We start from the raw sequence: 20,309 nt of genomic DNA on the forward strand, positions 1-20,309 counted from the left end.
AGAGCATGTGAACAAACACGTGTTACATGTACACTGGCACTGGAGTAAGTATCCATCAAGAGTTTCTATCAAATTCCGTAATTACATTACATTACATTTCATTTAGCTGACGCTTTTATCCAAAGTGACTTACAATAAGTTCACTCAACCATGAGGGTACAAACCCAGAACAACAAGAATCAAGTAAGTACAATTTGCTTCAAAAAAGCCAAACTACAAAGTGCTACATGTAAGTGCCATATATGTTTTCTTTTATTATTACATACAGTTTAAATATATTGTGACTTTATGAGCGAAACTGGTCTCCAATCAAAACTTAATAGCCCATACGGGGATAAAACCTGCAACCTTGGCATTATTAGCACCACACTCTAACCAACTGAGCTAACTGAACATATATACAACAAAGCTTACCTAATGTTTTTGGAGGTTGATACTACAGTAAGTATTGTATGATATAGAAGGGGTTGCTTTTGTAAGACGCACACAGAAATACTAACATTTTGGTTAGAGATAACATCAGAGGGTCCCACCTTGAACTCCTGTAGTTTCGACATGACCACAGGCATTTGTCGTAGCAAGAGGGGGTGTTTCTGCTTTTTGATCTGGTTCCCATCATCCTCTGCAAAGAACCATCCCTGCAGGTTGTCCTCTTCTGATGTAAAAACACACACAAATATGTTATTGATTCAATAATGTACAGCCTGCAGTGTGTTTTTACACGTTTTAAGAAAGAGAGAAGGAGAGAATCCAGAAGTTACACTGTAAAACTTCTCTAAATTAATTTTAAACATATTCTACGACAGATTTAAATTTCTCATTTCATTCATAAAATATAGTTAACCTTACATGGGAAAGATGTTTAATAGAAGTAATTGGTTTAATCATAGGCAACTGACTGAAGGGATAGATACATATACATATACAGTACATAGACACTGTATAAATGCATGTTCAGTGTACAGGTAAGCAGAGTACAGTACCTAGAGCCAGTTTCGCCATCTGCAAGTTACTGATCCATGACTGTTTGATGGCTGGGCTCAAAGTATTGAACACTGCACTGAAGTAAGTGGGTTTACCCGATCTGCAAACAAAGACAAACAAAACACAAACATTGATTATGATTATATCTATATCACAAAATACAGGATACGATCAGTGTGTTTCAGGGGTATTGACAGTAAACTACTGTGCTGTCTGGTGCTTGCAGAGTGTGGTGGATCAAGGAACACATGCAGAATAGTGAAATGGTAGTTTTGTTATTTCCTGGTCATTTTATTTAAAAGACAACAAATATCATTCTGCATGGGGTTGTATTTTAAAGCAAAAAACAGGAACTGGCCTTCAGAGACCAACTTAGATCAGGCTTTTTGAAATTACGAAAAGGATAAAAGTTAATATTTTACTATGTTAATGTTATCAGAGCTTTAAAAAAGTCTCACATTGCAGCGAGAGTTCAAATACAAGAGTTTTTATGAACCAAACATCAGAGACGTACTCAATGATTTATGTTTTTACGAGACGTGTGAACATCTTTTGCAGCCAGAGGGCCTGAGTTAGGTTTTCCTTTTTTTCTAAGCCGTCATGTTGATGTCTGGATATTCTCGTCGACACACCAGTCTGATGATTTGCGTCCTTTTGAGTAAAATACGTAATAAGATGAAATTAAGTCAGCTCTGTTTGGGTTGAATCCCGGCAAAGGGGTCAATTGATTCTGGCTATTTATCACTGACTGACTAGACAGACAGTGACAGAAATGCGATAGGAGTCAATGTCAATTACCGCTTCTAACAGCAGGTCGTGTACACATGCTGTGTGTGTTTGTTATGTGTGTGTGTCGGTGTGTGTGCGTGTGTGCGTGTGTATGTATCCCTCTTGTCACTGGCTGATGGTGAGAAGTGTTTTGTTGTGTGTGTGTGTGTTTTGCAACACAGGGATCAAGGAAGGAATAACAGAGGCACAGCTGTGTTTCTAAACATACCCGTGGGTAATCTCACCAGCTGAATGCAGCAGGGGTGAGGGATGGAGTGAGGAAGCAAAAGAGAGAGAGAATGTAACAAAGTCAAAAAGGAAGTTCACCCCTGGGGGAATCATGTGCCGATTATAATAGAGTGTGTAAATGTGTGACAAGAGCGTCCGGGTTCAGCAGCAGCTGCAGCACTGGGCAGACTTTAGGAGCAAACACTGATGCAGTTTTCCTCCCCTGAGATTCATGCCTCAGATTAGAGCTGTTGGAGAAACTTGTTTATCCAAAATATACAAATGTGCTCTAATACTCTAATACCAAAGCTAAAGGCATGCAGGGAGGCTGGGAGGATGGAAGGAGAAAGCAGGGTAAAAGGGGATAAAGACAACCCTAGGATAAACAAGACGAGGGTGGGAGGGGGGGCGGGCAAGGACTGAGACTGGAGGCTGTGACAGTGTTGTATGTGCCGTCTGTATTAAAAAGCAATTAATGCTAAAGAGGTGTGTCCATGTGTGGGGTAAAAAAGAAAAACAGACTTGTCTTGTTTGCCAGGCAGCTGGAGTTGGATCCTGCAGCGGTCAGCTGCCCTGATCTCCTCCTCCTTCTTCAGTATCAACCTCTGGAGACCTGATACCCAGTCCTGGGCCACGGTGGGGTTCACATTCTGTGAACAGGAAATGGGAGGGATAGAAAGAAACAATGAGGAAAAGAGGAGAAGGAAACAAGCCATAAGTTGTTTATCAGAGCGTTTCATTGTCATTACAGGAAGAAAACAATGGAGAGGAAAAGGTGTATAAGGTCATAATTTGTATGTCAGAGCATTTAACATTGTTAAATGAACCCTATTTAGAGACACTAGTATAATTTGAGATTAAAAAAACAACAGAAACATTAAGTAATGAAAAATAGACCAAGATCCATTGACTTGAATGCAATCAAATAAAACATGTCAGTTGCAAACTGAGAATCTTAGGTTAAATCAAACTCTAATGTCCAAAATGTGAAAAATTGTCTTTGGCTCCACAGAAAAATAACCACATTAATATTTTATGTTGACACAGTATCAGGAAGCTTTTGATTTCTGAGGTGATTGTGTTTATATAAACACAAGGCCCAGGTTGAAAAATACCAGAATTCCCATTTAAAGTGTCATTAGGACTTTAGGACAGTATCTTGACCTTTTCAATGCATGGCTTCAAACTGTATGAGGAACCCTTTAGTATACACATAACTGTTAGTTATTGTTTGTTCAGTTGCTCCCATGAGAGATGACCACTGCAGATCATCATCTGCATATTTGATTTGACATAGGTTTGTACACCGCATAACCGAGTTCAGGGGGAACCAGGGATCAAACTACCGACCCAGGGAACAGCAGCAAACCTGCTCTACCACCAGAGCCATGACCTCCTTTAGAACAAGATTACTGTTATTATCATTTAGAATATTAAATTCAATATTGTGAAAGAGCTTGGCCGAATACAGCTCACATTTTAGCCTTACCTGACCCCCCTCCATCAGTATTTCCCTCCCTCCATCTCTGGGACACGTGTCCCTCTGAGACTCTGCCTCCCACTCTGCTTCTGACAGACCGACCAGCGCAGCACAAAAACAGCCTCAAACACTCACACTGTGCTCTGCAAACTGAGCATCCAACACAGCAGCACCGACAGGCGAACTCTCTGTGTGTGTGTGTGTGTGTGTGTGTGTGTGTGTGTGTGTGTGTGTGTGTGTGTGTGTGTGTGTGTGTGTGGATTTTCTGTTACTGATTCCCTTTCAAACTTGATTAACCAATTACCTTATCAGGATTTAACATGATTAGATTTTTCTTGTGATTGTGATGAGTGCAGTTGTACGGTACCTGGTAGTTTCCTTTGAGGCTGCTGATCATGCTGGAGATCTGGTTGACTAGGCTTAGGTCATGGATTAGATTCTGAAGATCTTGGTACAACTGACCTGGGCCCATGTAGAGTTTGTCTGCACAGAAACACACAAGAGCAAAAATATTTAGACAGAGAGAAAAGTTTTGTTCTCGACCACCTTTTACCTGTGCAGTTGTCTTTTTTTTCTTGGAGTCATCATGACCTTTGATGTTTGACCATCAAATTCTAATCAGTTTATCCATGAGTCCAAATGAACATTTGTAACAATTTTGAAAGGATTCCCTGTAGGTGTTCCTGAGATATCGCATTCACAAGGCAAAAAATATGCTCTGTAAAGTCACAGTGACCTGACCTTCAACCACCAAAATGTGTGCTGAAGTGTTTGATGCCACAAAACACGTTTGTATTCTCAGGGGTAAACAGTATTGCAGCCAAAGTGTCCGCAAGCCCTGACATTCATGTTCGACTTGGCGTGTTAACATGACTTACACCATGTTTTAAGCCTAGATGTCTTCTGATATCTTCCTCGGAGGCGCGTTCACGTTCTCACGGACACACTGGAAAACCACACACACTGTCGCCCAAGAGATTGCGTGGGTGCGTGTTCTCACCGCCTAACCCCTAACCACAACTCCTTACCCTTTAAGATGGCTGTTTGGTAACTTAAATTCGAAATTTTGTGTTACTAGAAAATTACTACGCTTTCTTGGAAGTACAGCTACAAGCAACAGTCATCACCTCAGCTCATAAATTGTAATGACTTCGGTCTGATATAAAAAGCAGCGTCCTTGTGTGAGCTGGAAATAATAGAAGCAAACAAAAATATAGCAAAGAAACTGAGGTGAGAGCTAAAAAGCTGATGTCTCCAACAGTTCTCACACACAGTAATGAGTGAGGCCACTCTGATGAGAGAAGCCATTACATTGTACTGATGAAGACTGAGATCAATAAGGGACAATCAATCAGCTTCCCACAGGAGCAGAGGCCACTCTGCAAACTTGGCAGTGACTCTGACCAGCGTGCTGACTTGTTCACAAGAAAACTGTTATATAATCAGGTCAAGATTTATAATCAGTCAGGTTTCAGAGGCCAAACACCGAATACTGTGTTTGCTTTGGCAAGTAAATCATCCTCTGTTCTCCATTGTGTACCTACTGTAGGTTTTAACTGTTAGATTTTACTAAAAGTCAGATCTGAAAAATAACCTGCAATGACAATCAATAATAACAACAGTAACAATGGAGACCATTACACTGGAAAATAAATAAGTAAATGAATGAATAAATAGGGACAAAAGCTTGTGTAGCTGCTATGTGTGCTGCCTCCCACCATTTTTGCTCTTGTGCTCAAATTAATAAAACTAATGATCACTGAGCTACATGAACGGTTCAGTGAACTTTACCGTTACTGTGTTGTTCTGCATCAACAACGAAACAATGGCAAACATTGTGTGTGGCCACAAACCACTGCTGCACAGAACAGAGTCAGGCTCATCGAAGATCTTTCAAACACTCAAACGCACACACACACATACGGATAATTATGAATATAGTCATGAAGAAAAGCACGCATGGAGAACAGGGTTTACGCCTGTCAGTTGGCCAAAACTCCAAACTGACAAATTATAACGGCAATTTGAGTACAGGAGTCTTTTATATCGAAACCTAACAACAAATATTTGAATGTGTGTTCCTTTCTATATTAACTCTTCAGAGTGTGTGTCGAGGGTAAAACAAAAATAGACCAAAATCGCATTTCGAGTCCTTGGCACCTTCAGCTCTATTTGCTTCTGCCCTTCTACTTTCTATTCTTCCTTTCCTTCCAACTCCTCGTCTTCTTCAATAGTCACTGAAGTCTGTCTGCTGCTCCAACTCCATGGCAACCCAGGCGGTCCTCTCCTGAAGGCCTCACGGACCAGGCATTCAGGGGAAACTTTACCCCAGAAACGCATTAGTAGGTGGTCTCCCAGAGAATGCCTCCCTGTGAGTTTGTACACAAGAGGCAGCTCACACACGCTGAGAAACTCAGTTGGCCTCATACATGGGTTTGCAGCCCTGCTCACTGGAGCACACGCACTGCACAACAGGCCGACTGTAGCTGCATTGTTGCAGGGATTTGGATCTCACTGATGTGGTCAATGACATCCTGCTTTATTTTATTCACATCACTGGATCAAATCATAGCCACCATACAACATACACTATGTTTATGAACTTAAAATGTTGATAAGCACAAATAAGAAACTACAGTGGCACTCAGAGCACATACCAAAGCCCAACTTTCCCCTTAAATTCAAGAGGTACACCCTCATAAATCAGTTCCCTAAATGTGCCTGATTATTTTCTTCAAGATCCATGAATTGTTCACTGGAGAATCAATGAAAAAGCCCTAGCAATGTTTAAAAAAAAATAAAAAAATCCTGAATCCAGATCCACACCAACATTTATGGGTTCTTCCTTGGAACTTGCCCTGTCTTTCCCCAAAACTCCATTGAAATCTTTTGAGTTGTTTGTTGGTAATCCTGCTTACAAACAAACAAACGTACAGGGGAGAAAACACAACTTCCTCTGTGGAGGTAATGAATTGAGGAGTGTCTTCTGCTCTTTTCTGACCACGTCTCTGTTCATTCAACTAATTTGCTTGTCTAAATGTGTTATTTGCCGTCTTCATGGCTCATTGGTCTCAGTAAAAGGCTGAGAGACAGTGAGTTGAAACCAGGTCAGGGCAGAACTGCTGATGTGTCATGTTATCGCTCTATTAGGACTCTACGTTAAAATCACTTAGACTTTGGCATTGATGAATGATGTATGTTAGTAACCGTGATCTGTCTGCACTCTCTTTGGAGTGTATCTATATCTGTATCTATTATTAAAATAAACCATTTGCTATTTATAACCTATATTTGATATATAATATATAAATATTATAAATATAAATAATAAGACACAAGGAGGAACAGAATTAAATATATGATAAATAATAGGACACAAAGAGTAATATAATTGCACCATCACTGGACTGACCGTTCCCATCGACTACACTGGCACTGGGCAACCCTTTTCAAGTCCCATCCAACTTCCTGAATGGTGTTTTGTGAGAGCGCCAAATACCAAGACCTTTTTCACAAAACAGGCCTGGGAGCACCTCCAGCAGCAGGCCAGCCATCCCAGCAATTACACATTTCACACACACACAAAGAAAACATATCAACATGATAAACGGGCTGTAAGAGCAGCAGGGGAATGTAACTTTTAACAACCAGTCTGTGTGGTGGTCTTGCATCTGATTTCCCTGCAGCAGAGTGGAGAGATGAACAAACCAGAGAGACTCTCAAGGAGGTGACATCATGTGCTGAACAGTCTTTTCATTGAGCAGCTTTCGAGCAGCCTGGTCACTGAGCTGCTTTTGGCTGAATGCAGTGGACTGAGAGACTTTTTGTCTTTTGTTTCTACTAGTTATACATTCCTGGACACATTTGTATGCATGTACACACACACACACACACAAACACAAACAAATACACTTTCCCAAAGACACACATAGAAGTGACCATGGTTCGAAAATAACTAAATTGGAGTGAGGCGACCCAGTGAAGGCCTGTTATTGTTGACTCAACATCTTATTCAATAAACAGTTTTAAAAGAACAAACCCATAATACTAAGACCCATCCTCAAGTACACACTATACATTGGTATCACCACTTTAAGATGACACTGTGAACCTGTCTGTCAGTTGCAGCCCTAGGAAAACCTGTCAGTCAGACCAGATGTTACATAGGCTTGTCTTTGCCATCTGTTACATATATGCCCAATGCAATGGCTCATATCAGTGAAGTAGCAGAGGACAGGTGGTCTGACAGGAGGCTGAAAAAGACGCACCAAATGTTGCTTGAATAGAGCTGAAAGGAACAGGATTCAAGAAAAAGCATTTTATGACAGGAAAAGTGTAGAAACCTTGGAACCCACCGTTATTTCATGGCGAGAATTTTGACTTTTGTGTTCCTTTGCTCACGGTACATATAACATTTTAATGATTGATTGACACTTGTGCATGTAAAATGAAAGAATGATGTTGCATGATGGGAGCGGGAAACTATTGCAGAGTAATGCATAACATATTTTCTGGGAAGGCAAAAATAATTTGGAAAAATTTTTTCCCTGTGACCCGTTGAAACTCTGATATTTTCAGCACAGGAGGCCGAGGTTGGGCTGGAGGAGTGTGTATCTACATGACGTGCTGTCATCTGCACAACAACTTCACAGAGCACAGGGACTGATTCATTAACATGGGCATTGTCACGTTAACTTAATTCACAGTTGTTACTGTTATACCCTGTGCACTTGGACTGAAATACGTCCTGGTTGTTAATCTTTTTTCCCCCCAACATAGATGGGGGACTAACTGCTGCAGCATCACATAAAAAAAAAGAATCACAGGATTTATTATGAGATAAATGTGACACAAAGCAGCAAAGGACTGAGCCTTATGTAAGTGAATTAAAGATGATAGAACAGAGGGAGAAGGACACTGGGTGAGAGCATGAGAGAGTGGATGAGCTCCGTGGTAGTAATTCCAGTCCATTACCACTGGCAACTGAAAGCGTGGACCTCTGACCTGAGCTTGAATACATGTAACCTTTGACAAACCAGGGATAACACGGCATCGAAAGCATTCACCAGTCCAGCAACGTGCACAAACACACGCACACAGAAATATCTAGATCCCAGAATAAAAGCTGCAGCACTGTGACCACAAAATCATACGCTGTCGCTGTGCTTCTTGTTTGTCTAATCTGGGGTTCTTTTAAAGTGGCTGAGCAGCTGTGTGTGACAGGGGGATAATCCAGTGGAAAGACTGAAATCATTGGACTCACCAGCCAACCGACCAGTGGACTACAGAAGGAAAAAATAACAGCTGGTGGCTGTATGGGCAGCGCAGGACGAAACACCATTTCAGAAATGTCTGCAAAAGTCCAGCAGGAAACGACAATCAATTAAGCTGCATTTATACGTAACGGTCGTTGCATGTGCCGACTGTGACATCAACGAGATACCTTTCACTTTTATACTGGTGCAGCTTGGTGCAGCTTGGTGTCATAGACCACCGGAAAAATGCAAAGATGACTTAACACAAATGGAACACCACTTCCGACTTTTGCTCTCGTCATGACAACCGTATGCAGAGTTTTTTTTCCATAGTTTTCTGTAGAGTGCCTCAAAACAGAATCTGCAATCTAGGAGCCATCTGAGAATCTCTTTGCTCCCTCATGAGGGAGAATAATAATCTCTGTCAGTCCGTAGAGACAAACCTGTTCGTAGTTTCTTGCTTTCAGTTTATCCTAGTTTGTGCATGGGCTATCGGTGCACGATGGGCGCCAAGTTAAAAAAGTTGTGAGGTGTGCGACAAGCCGAAATGATGGCGTTCGCCAGTAGAAATGAAAGGAACAGCGAGTATAAACCAGCCTTTATTTCTATGTATTTATGTATGAGACAAGTTCTGTTAGTTAATTAAAATGGGACAAGTCAACGGGTCAATTCGTTCCATCAAATGACTCCAGGTAGGACAGATAGTTGGAGATATTTCAGTCACAATTGAGAACTTCATGAACCACACACCAGGCACAGGCAGTTACCTGAGAGGCATTTATTGGCTCCGATCCCAGAGTCTTAAATCCACAAGGACTATAGAGGGATCAATCTTCAACTACCTGATACTCTGTAATCACGTCAGCTTTACTTCCGGAGCTCAGTGTGAAGAGAAGCGGACAAAGGCACGGACAGACAGACAAATAGGCCATGTGATCATTCAAACCAACAGAATGAGACACTACGGTGCTTACTTGGCTTAGCGTTGATGACCACCTTCTCCCCAGAATGAGCTGCCGGGTAGCGGCTGCTGTCGGCCATGTCCTCGCTGGATCCAAACTCCAGTGCCTCGACGAAGCTCAATGGCACGCTCCACTTCAGGAGGAACTTCTGCTCAGGTGGAGCATTTCCACTGCCACTCCCACTGCCATCCTGACATCTGGACAGAAGAAGGGGGTAAAGCGGCACTTGGTTTCAGGGTGTTAGCATCTTGTTTGTGGAGAATAAACTGTATGTAGACCCTGCGCTGTGTGAGGAGAAGGTATAGGAGTAGAAGAAAGGCTGAAGGTTGGATAAAGAGAACATGCCATGTGCAAAAGAGAGGGGGCATCATGAGGCAGCATGTGGTGACCAGCATGTTACAGTACAGGACAGAACCTGAAAAGTCTGGGAACAGGGCTCTCCATCTCTCTCAGTTAAATAGCAGGCCACAGTGGGGCTGAATGGTCAAAAGTCAGCCCAAGGTTCACAGTTACATTCAATGCTGACCATCTTTCTTAGTAGGAAAAGTGACATATGCAAATGTCATGATCAAAACAAAAATAACATGAGAAATGTCTTTCTAAGATTGTATTGAGATCCCAGTAGAAGGTGCAATTTAATGGCGAGATTAAGAGCAGGTCTGGTTTGTCGCTCTTACCGAATATTGGGTGTGGCACACATGAGAACATCATTGAGCAGGAAGAGGCGGCGCTCCTTGGTTTTAATGATTTCCCCACGCTCGTTGTAGACCGTCTCCACCATGTCGTCTGAGCGAATCAGGTAGCGGCTGCCGTTGCTCAGAAGCTAAAGGACAGGGCAGATGAGTCAGATACTGATACTATGTCAACGTATAGTGGGAGTTTGGATTTCTGAATTAGGTCTTTGTTTAGTTAACATAACCTACTTCAGAGAAGCAATGTAAACCATTCAGAGATCTAAATGTCCTTCATACATTTCAACAGGTTTTATTGGGTTACACAAGAAAATAATTCCAAAGCATTTCAGCCAATAGAGCCTCAGATAAAATCTTAAAATGAACACTGCCATATGTTTTCAAACTCAGAGTATCCAGGAAAAATTCAGTGAGCTTTAGTCAAATTTCATCCTGCTCCTCCGTCTCACTTGTTTCCTGTCCCTCCGCTGTGAAACCACCTATTCTGGATCACAGCATACACTTTCAACGGTGACTCTGAACAATTAGAGGCTATGAAGAACAAAACTCCTCTGCCTCATGTGGGGTACCCTGTAAACACATGTTTCTACACAGATGCTACATAGAGGGGGTGGCTGCAGTTAGGCAAATAATTATACCTTGGGGAAGGCTGGTGGTGTGGGCACATGTTGTGCTGAGCAACGTGCTAAAAATATGGCATTCAGTCAGGAGAATAGTAGGTCGAAAATGTGGAGCTCAAAATGCCTGATGGCTGCCCACACTGGGACAGAGGGAAATGCCACAGCATATGCTGAAACAATCAAACGTAGGCCAAAAATGTGCAAACTGCAGTGAGCAATGAGAACATCGTTAGAACCACATTCTTCACCGGCAAGTAAGAAAATACAGATTAACTTAGAATGACACTAAGAAGAGCGCATAGCTTCGCCAAGGCTCAACATTCCCCCTGAAATTCAATCAAGCTGCACCAAATTTCGACAGTCATAGATATTAGTTACCTTAATATGATAGTTTTTTTTCATTAAAATCCATGAATTATTCTCTGAGAAATCGATGAAAATGTTGAAAATCGCCCGATCTTGAAATGTTAAAGAAATGGGAAAAAAAATTCCCTGGATCTGCCCACTGATCTGGATCTGCACCAAACTTTTATGGATTCTTCCCTGACCCACACAGCATTGTTCCATCAAGTTTCAATAAAATCCATCATGTTGTATTTGTGTAATCTTGCATACAAACAAACAACCAACCAGAAATCACATTGACAGGGGAGAACACATAACCTCCTTGGTGGATGTCAAAAACAAAATGTAATCTCAGTCTCATACAATTCAAACTACAAAACACATGCCAGCACACAAGAGGAACGGACAGACCTTGTTGAGGTAGCGCTCGTTCATGGCCTTTGCAATGTGGCGGATCTCACAACGCTGATCAGCTTCCCTCTTCTTCTCATTGAGCTTCTCCGCCAGCGTCTCCAGTTCGGTCAGCGCCATCTGAAGGGCCAGACGGTCCGCATGGCCCACCGGTGTGTTCTTCAGCATGTCCTGATGAGGAGGCACATGTTAGAAGCTACACATTAGTCTGCCGTTAGGACAATTGCTCATTAATTGTCAATAATCTAATAAAAACTCCTAAATCTGCATCCAACAGCATTTGCTCCTCTCTCCTTCTCGTCTGTTTTTCTACACTCACAAAGCACAGGATTTGATAACAGAATTAATGTATATTTCAACTCCTATTATCATGAACACACAAGCTATTCTGATTGGCATTTATAGCATGTACTGTTAAACATATATATACTTTTTTTAAAAGCAAGAAACTCAGTGTGTCATATGTTGTATGATGTTTTCTTCAAGACACACAGGCAAATTAAATATATCAGTGAAATAAACAAATAAATAAAGGGATTTAAAGAGATCTGATGAATCCATTTCCCTTTAGAGCGCACCTTGAGTTATAGCACTTTGAAAAACCCAGTGCCTTGACATATGTGCATAGTCCTCCCCCTGCTGGTGAATGTACATATTACACAAGGAGCTAAAAACAAGACTCCATTGTACCTGAAGGAGTAAAATGAACTGTGGGAACCTCTGGATAGGTTTCATCATCAGGCCATACAAAGTCATTCTGTCACTGCTGGTCTCCTGACGATGCTGCAGGTGAGAATATTGGTTACTGAGTGTAGTGAGGAACCAGTCAAACTGATTTTAAAAGGAGTAGGACTACAATGCATGAACATAGTTGTAGTAAAAAGCTTGTTAAAATACAGGCTTCAGTTTTTTGTTTTATTTGTGCTTTCCACTAAATTTACAAAAATCAAAAAAGATAAACAGAGAATTAATATGTGCATAATTTTCTGAAAAAAAAGAAGAAAAAAAAGATCCCTTTGAGAGAACATTATTTAACACAATTATAATAAAATGCTATTCTGAGTTTAACACTTTGCATTTCAGTGTTGCTGTCAAACCTTGAGGAACTCCAAGAAGCCAGGTTTGGCTGCGCACGTCTTCCTCACCACCGCCATTGCATTGCTGAAGTTGTTCACATACTCGCTGTAGGCGTCAAGCACCATAGACTTTGAGAACTGTTGAGAAAGACACAGATTTTATGACTTGGATCTGAGGGACACCAGGAATCTCAAATATATTTCTGGTGTTCCTGTTGAAGATGGATTTCATTGTCAAGATCTGGAAGTTTAGATTGAGATTTCTATGGATATGATCGCTGTTGTGTGACTTAAAAAGCATTTTAACCACAAGCAGAGTTCTACTCATACCATGATTTGCTCTGGTTGAATACATGTAAAAACTGTGAATAGCATGGAAGAGCCCTTACACCTTGGTGCACGTCGAGGGGTGATGCATAATTCAGTACCTTTATGATCTTTAGGTCATCGCTGAGGTTGAGCCTTTTCATTTTCATTGATTTTGTTTCTGTTGACTATGGTTAAAATAACTGGATCACATTGTTGAAAAAAAACATATTTACATAATTTTAACAGTCAAGCTGACTCCCTGTTTATTTAGTAGATAGATTTTAAATAAAAAAAACTGTGTGCATTCAGCTTCTGTCTATCTAAGTAAACTGTAAATGAACTATAAATGTGATTATATCTTGATATTATTTTATTGAACATATAGATTATAGGGAATGTTCCATGTTTTTGTGGTTTTTTTAATGATGGGATGAGAAGCATGAGCTCAGCCAAACAAGAACCAAACAAATGCAAGGTCAGAGCCCATTGGCTGTTGCCTGACAAGGCAACAGCCTCTGGGGGTAATATTTCGGGGCTTCCGGTGAAGACAGCAGAAATTCAGGCCAAGACTCTTTCTTCTGTTTGCTCTACACTGTTTAAAGTCTGACTCCTTTTTTTTTTGTTTATAAATCACAGAAGACAAACTTTTCTCCACACAAAACACAAACGACACTTCTGCATAGGCGATAGGCGATCTGCATACGAATGCATTTCAGTCCATTTTTTTCTTTTATTTTAGTGTTGCAATTCTTGTAAAAAGGCCTAGTAATTACAGCTTACCGATGCCACAAAGACGTCCCCGATCATCTCCAGGCTGTCCCACTCAGCCACGCGACTCGCCAGGGCAATCTGGAACAGGAAGTGGCACTGCAGGATCTCACGCACCCGATAGAAAGTCATCTTCAGTTTCCTGTCGCTCAGCAGCCTCGGCTCAAGCTGGGACAGGGGCTTCTCATATTGCTGACAAAGCAAACAGTGTACACTGTAATAACAAACACTTCAAAGTGGATTTAGGCATTTGCTGCAATCATTCTCCCATACCTCCAGTATCCTCTTCAATGCTTCAAGATAGTTCTTCTCACTCTCCAAAATAGATCCCAATATACATCTTCTCACCAGCTGTGGAGGAAAATAACATGGTTTTCTAAAACAGCTAATTCACACAGCAATGAGCTCGATTTATTAAAGCTATACATAGAAGGGCATGTTCATTACCTGTTGCTGAGAAAGACCTTCTGGTGCGAGACACAGCACTGGCTCAACATTGAAACAGTCCACTTCGATGAAGAGTTCAGACTCCTCATCTTCAAAACCCACTGACTTCCTCTCTAAAAGATTAAGAAGACAGAGCAAGAAAAGCTGCAATAAAGTAAACATGTTGAAGGGACAGTCCTTAGTCTTTAGTAAATACTGAAACTCTCACATTAACACTGACTTAAAGCAACACTATCCAACTCCTTAACCCTAAAATAGCAGCTTCAAATTAGTTTGATTATACATCGACTTGAAATAGAGAGAACGGTGCCTCTTTCATTCCTCGCCCTGAACACCTGCTATTGCTCAGTAAAAGTTACATAGTGTTGCTTTAAGATAAATAGAAGAGGCAGTGGTCTTTTTAAGAAGCACATACCGTGACAGAATGACTTGGTTTTGATGAAAGAGCGTCCCTTTTTCACTGCAGCTTTCGTTTTCTCAAGCCCATCTTTGGTCCCCTCCTTGGCGGCCTTCACCAGCTTTTGCATCTTGGATAAGATAATATACATTATATTATCTATATGGCAAAAATTACACAAAATGTTAATAGAATGTGAGAATTTTAATCCAAGGTGAAGTTTAGTTTTCATCTAAACCTATGGTTAAAAAGCCACTGGACCGGGCTAAGCAGGACAGAAGTAGTGTTAGACGGGGATGAATGTAAACAGAAGATGGTGTCATACAGCAGAGCTGATCAGAGAATGACAGTGACTGAGACATCAGCTGTAAGAAACACAGTGGTTACACACATTAAGACAGGTTAACATTGTAAGAGATGCTGTAGAAGCCACTCGTATTTTCTTTATGTTACAGTTTTCAAGCTACTCTGAGAACAACTTAAATCAATTCAATTACTAGTGTTTCTGTTTTCCCTGAATCTATTTACAAAATCCAGAAATCTCATAGTTAACATATTTATTGTTAAGGGCCCAAGGAGGTGCAGTGTCAAAATTGGTGCAATTCGAATATGTGACTCGTTCAATTTTAATAAACAGGTCTGTTCTGCTCTGTAGCAGCAGCGGCTGGGACTTATCAACATAAGTGACTCGACAACAGTCAAAGCTGTAACTAGCATCACCACAGGCCAAACAAACAACCCATTCCAAACAGACAGGTTTAGAACAGACACTGCATTAGATATTAATCTAACAACTGTTTCTCAAATATATATCCTAAGCTCTACAACTTCTAGTGCATCAACATATAACGGGAAATATCAAAACAACAGACATAAGGAGATACATGTATGCAAACCCATCACCACTAGCACCACCACAAGTCATTCACATCAGAGTAGTATGAAGGTACCATGCTAAGTGTCAAATGTACCAGAGGGGTTAGCGGGACTCAGATTAAAGGGTTGGGACTACTTTGTCGAGCACAGGCGGGTGGAAGTGGGCCTCAGGTCGTTTACCTTCTGCTCGTGTTTCTGTTTTAACTGCTGCAGCTCTACCGTTCCCACTGTATTTGCCATTAGATCTTTCATCTTTTTCTCATAGTGTTCTTTCAAGCGAGTCAGATCTTGAGAGAGCTAAACAAAAGCAAAGCAAGTGTTACTGGTTATGGTTTTGGAATGAGCCAGCAACTTAGATTCCACAGCAAACTGACTTTAATCTTTTGTTGCTGACTCTGGCCTCCACAAATATCTTAATTCTGAGGCTATTCAGATGAATAAAGATTTACTAAAAGAGGGTTGTGCCATCCCCTTTATTCAGGCAACATTTGCATTGATGCATAAATATATTTTCATCACATCAACACATAAAATGTAAAAATGCTAATTAAAATAGTTGATAGTCTGCCAAGGAGGTTGTTTTTACCTTTATTCATTGTTTGACTGTAAGCAAGATTACACCTAAATAACTGAGCAGATTAACAGGAAACTTTTCACCATTTTACGGGTGTGTGAAATTTGGTGGTATGTGCTCTGCTGAGTACCATTCTAGCTGGGGGAAATGTTCACCTTATATGTAAGGCATTTGGCATTGGATAAAATTCTTGCTATTAATGTCTGTCTGTGGTAAAATATAAGTTGAATTCTCAAAACCACAAGCCAATACATACAAAGTGCAGCCACCTGACCAGGAGTCAGAATGGTTTCTCTCAGATCTGCAGAAGCAAGTAGACATTTGATGGCACATGAAACACACAAATAGATGGTGTTTCTATAAGTAATTTATGCACAAGTGAAGAACAAGCAGGATAAGAGGATTTGCTCAACTGAAAAACTTTTACAACTTTATTCGAAACAAGTATGACAGCCTATGTTAAAGTGGATATGTGGAGGATACAAGAGAAAATATAATCCCTTATATAAATATTCTAGTTACAAATAAAATGAATTTCCTTCTTTATCCACTGCAGTCATCCGCCCACCAAAAGATGAACAGTATAATAACACAGACACAGAGCTGGTTTTTGGCTGTGATCCAGAGAGAGAAATGGGATTGAGTTTGTTACACACATGGGTTTTCTTCTGGGGCGGCTTTCCTCTCATGAAGGCGTGGGGCAGGCCGTTCTCAGGGAGGCCCTCGCCATCGCTGGCCTCGTCATAGCTTTCAAACTCGCTAGAGCTCCATCCATTGTCGAGGGAGCTGTTGCAGCCGCCCTCCTCTCCAAGCTCCACGTCATCATAGATCATCTCATCCGGGTCTGTATCAGAAAGGCGTAGCCAGAGGAAATGCATTTAGAAATACTATGTTTAATTTGTTATCTTAATGTAAATGATGGCCTACCAAACACTATACGGTTATTCTGTCACATGATAGGCATAAATGTAAACTATGGAAATAAACATAATAATAATGTACTGCACTCAAATTGAATAGCCATGAGAAAAATATTGATTTTGTAAAGCTGATAATCCTCAATATCTGCAGAAATGTGCGATTTTATGAAGTAATTTGTGCAAAAAACGCATTTCCGCATTTTGCGAAATTGCATTATACCATAAAGTGTTCCTGTTATGTTGTTAACACCTTCAACAAAAATGTAAGATCAACAATATCTATCATATTGGACTATAAACCACTATACTCATCATCATCATCAATGTTACAACAGAAAAGTGAGTGTCCACCAGTATCAAATATGTTAGTTAAAAAGCAAATATAGGAAACTTTCATATAAAGTGAAAGGCTTCGACTGAAAGGCTCCCGGCTACAGGCAGCAAAAATGAAACTAAATTTGTGAAAAGTAAGACATTTTTCATACCTGTGTTGGAGTCAGAGTTCTCTCTGGGTACGTCATCATAAATCACCTCATCTGGATCTGAGCCACAAACATAAACATTCAGAAAAGGTAATGCACAGTTTCTTATGTCACATAGTGAAGCTGCGTTACACTACTACCAGGATGTAATGTGAGGGGGATCTAAAAAGACAGAACAACACACAAATGCCTGCTTCCTCAAAATAACAGGGAAGGAAGTCTGGGAATGCAGCTGTGTCAAAAGCAAAAAGAAATAATAGCACACTGAAGGAACGCACAGTTTATGCAGAGGCAAGCACAGAAATGAAGTGAAATAAGGATAAGTATAACCAGTATTCTCTCCATGTTGATTACACATGCATCTTCCTTCATGTCATTGCTTACTTTCCATCCATGCAGTGTTGGCAGGATCTGATGCCCATTTCGCCAAAGCATCCTCTTCTCTAATAGGTGGATACTCTTCAATTAAAACACTTAAAAAACATGGAAACAAACATTTACTTAAACAAATATACATGTTCAATGTCAGTGGAATATCAGAAAATAAAGAAAAGACTGTGCATTTTATTCTGAATAAATAGTGATATTACTCCATGTCATGACGGTAGCAGTCAGCTATAATAACTATACATAAAAAATTTACTTGAATATAGTATTTTATGTAATATTCTGATTTGTTTTATGATAAGCCCTATTTTATTTAATTGCTATTCAAATGTATTTGATTGATTCTTGATAATAAGATATTTTCTCGTTTTTCTTACTTAATGTCTTTAAAACATTTAACAAGTCCAACATTATCATTGTACCGTTGACCTTGTGTTAACTTACGTCAGACAAATACCTTGAAACTAACAAAAAAACTAAAACCCATAAGTGAGGAGTAGGGTAGCATGATTTTAGGTTATTGCACTAAATATACTAATAGCTGCCACTTACCTGTCACCAGAGGTGTTTCCAGTCCCGACCACTGAAGGAGAAAAAAGAGAAAACATTACACAAGGAAAACCTTTTTTTGAAACTCTACACAAAAAAATATTTAAAACATTTATTTCAGAAATCAGCACACTGCATGTTTGTAATTCAGAGATTTAGGCCATTTTTATTAACGGTTTGGATTTATTGTTTAGAAACTCACAGGAAACAAAACCCGATCTGGGAAATTATGTGATTTATTTTCACTATAAAAACCACCAACATGCTCAATGAAGTATTTTGAAAGTTGTAAATGTAAATACAGGTTGCAAATGTTGTATGTATAATATACATCACTATATATTCCTTGGCCTATAAACACCAAACAAAATTAGCACAGTTTCAACTGAAGTTGGAAACAGCTCTCCACTCGGCTTTGTTTTTACACTGTGACATTTTAAACCAGTCACGTTCGTGTGAATCCTGAAGTAAGAAAAAACATTTTCATATGCCACCACAAGGTGTCACTGATAAGTGTCTGCCTCCTGCAACTACAGTGTGGTTAAAAGAATCAAGCTTAGACACTATGACATATTCCTGAAAATGTGCTTTCATGAATTTCACTTGTCAAATGCATCTAATTTAAAATTAATTTCTAAGAAATTTTACAAAGGAAACGTGATCACTAAAGTAAAATGTCCTTGCTGAGCATCTACTAACCAACAGGACACCGAATGTAAATAATTTTGTACATTTTCACACCAACCTATCTGTTTTAAAACTCTTTTCAACGTGGCCTGGTTGAGATAATTACAGTGTAATCAGACTCCTCACAGTGCCAGGCCACAGGCTTGGACACAAGCTACCATGAGGTTTCAGGGAAACCGGAAAATCCTTACGGCCGACACAGAACTTTGGGGAGGGCTAAATTTAGGCCCCACTTCCTTGTGGCAAGGCTTTAGGAAAAACAAGAGAAAGACAAAAGGGGACAAAATAAAAGTGGCTGAGACTGCATTTATGAGCCTGTGAGCTATTAGGAGAATAGTCCTGAAAGTAAAGAATAGACAAGTATATTTAAGTTGTTTAGGTGTTAAGAAAGTGAAGAGATAAGTGGAAACGAGGGGGGGAGATGTGTGGAGTGACAGCAACAAGGGACACTGGCTGTCTTCAAATCAGGGACATTAGAGTTCATGGCTGGTACCCAGGCCACTAGGGCAACCCACATATCTACAGAATTGTATGTAAAGGTTTTTGCAGAATTAGCCTCTACTTTACCATCTTCATCCACGGAGATGTGTCGAAAGATGACGGGTGTGGTGTACGCTGGTGTGAGGAGTGGTACACCAGAGGGGGTTGCGTAGCCACAAGGCACTGGGACTGAGTATCCCGAGGTGATGCCAACGGGGCTCGTGTGGACATCTTGGGCCTCTTCCTCTCGTCCTTTGGGCTCCATAGGTGAGGAAGTGGAAGAGGAGGGCACATGCGGATGCTCAAGCTGCTGTAGCTGCAGAGGGGTGATGTCAATGACAGAGTAAGGGTTGACTTTGCTCTGGGAGGAGGTCCTAGCGACGGCCTGGGGATGGTGAGGGTCGTCGATGGATGGATCCTGGCCCTCTCTGCCTGGTGACAGAAATACAGTAAACATATTTTGTTACACGTATTGTTTAGGAACTGAGCAAAGATGCATCAAAGTAAAATTTAAAATTTAAAAATTTCACAAAACGTGATCAGCTTACTTGTGATTAAGTAGATTATTAATGTACTTCCCTTTTCTTAAACTTAAGATGTTATCATACCTGG

At 40.5% G+C, this 20,309-nt stretch overlaps 1 protein-coding gene across 3 annotated transcripts in view; it reads right to left on the bottom strand.

Moving 5' to 3' along the window:
* The window catches only part of arhgef10 (Rho guanine nucleotide exchange factor (GEF) 10), a 56,352-nt gene that overhangs the window by 18,822 nt on the left and 17,221 nt on the right, over positions 1-20,309 (bottom strand). For 2 of the 3 annotated variants that reach the window (XM_034576375.1, XM_034576376.1), the window contains exons 4-22: positions 19,785-20,129; positions 18,534-18,564; positions 17,979-18,067; positions 17,598-17,654; positions 16,849-17,036; positions 15,799-15,915; positions 14,761-14,872; positions 14,346-14,458; positions 14,172-14,249; positions 13,911-14,090; positions 12,843-12,959; positions 12,436-12,528; positions 11,746-11,916; positions 10,355-10,500; positions 9,690-9,874; positions 3,828-3,943; positions 2,503-2,630; positions 984-1,084; positions 534-655 (exon numbers count right to left, since the gene is read on the bottom strand). In XM_034576375.1, coding sequence (XP_034432266.1) covers positions 534-655; positions 984-1,084; positions 2,503-2,630; positions 3,828-3,943; positions 9,690-9,874; positions 10,355-10,500; positions 11,746-11,916; positions 12,436-12,528; positions 12,843-12,959; positions 13,911-14,090; positions 14,172-14,249; positions 14,346-14,458; positions 14,761-14,872; positions 15,799-15,915; positions 16,849-17,036; positions 17,598-17,654; positions 17,979-18,067; positions 18,534-18,564; positions 19,785-20,129 — 2,489 coding nt within the window. The remainder of the gene's footprint in view (positions 1-533; positions 656-983; positions 1,085-2,502; positions 2,631-3,827; positions 3,944-9,689; positions 9,875-10,354; positions 10,501-11,745; positions 11,917-12,435; positions 12,529-12,842; positions 12,960-13,910; positions 14,091-14,171; positions 14,250-14,345; positions 14,459-14,760; positions 14,873-15,798; positions 15,916-16,848; positions 17,037-17,597; positions 17,655-17,978; positions 18,068-18,533; positions 18,565-19,784; positions 20,130-20,309) is intronic. The other variant, XM_034576377.1, reaches the window with a different exon arrangement.

Source organism: Hippoglossus hippoglossus, chromosome 22 (assembly GCF_009819705.1).
Source record: "Hippoglossus hippoglossus isolate fHipHip1 chromosome 22, fHipHip1.pri, whole genome shotgun sequence".
Classification (NCBI taxonomy): Eukaryota; Metazoa; Chordata; class Actinopteri; order Pleuronectiformes; family Pleuronectidae; genus Hippoglossus; species Hippoglossus hippoglossus.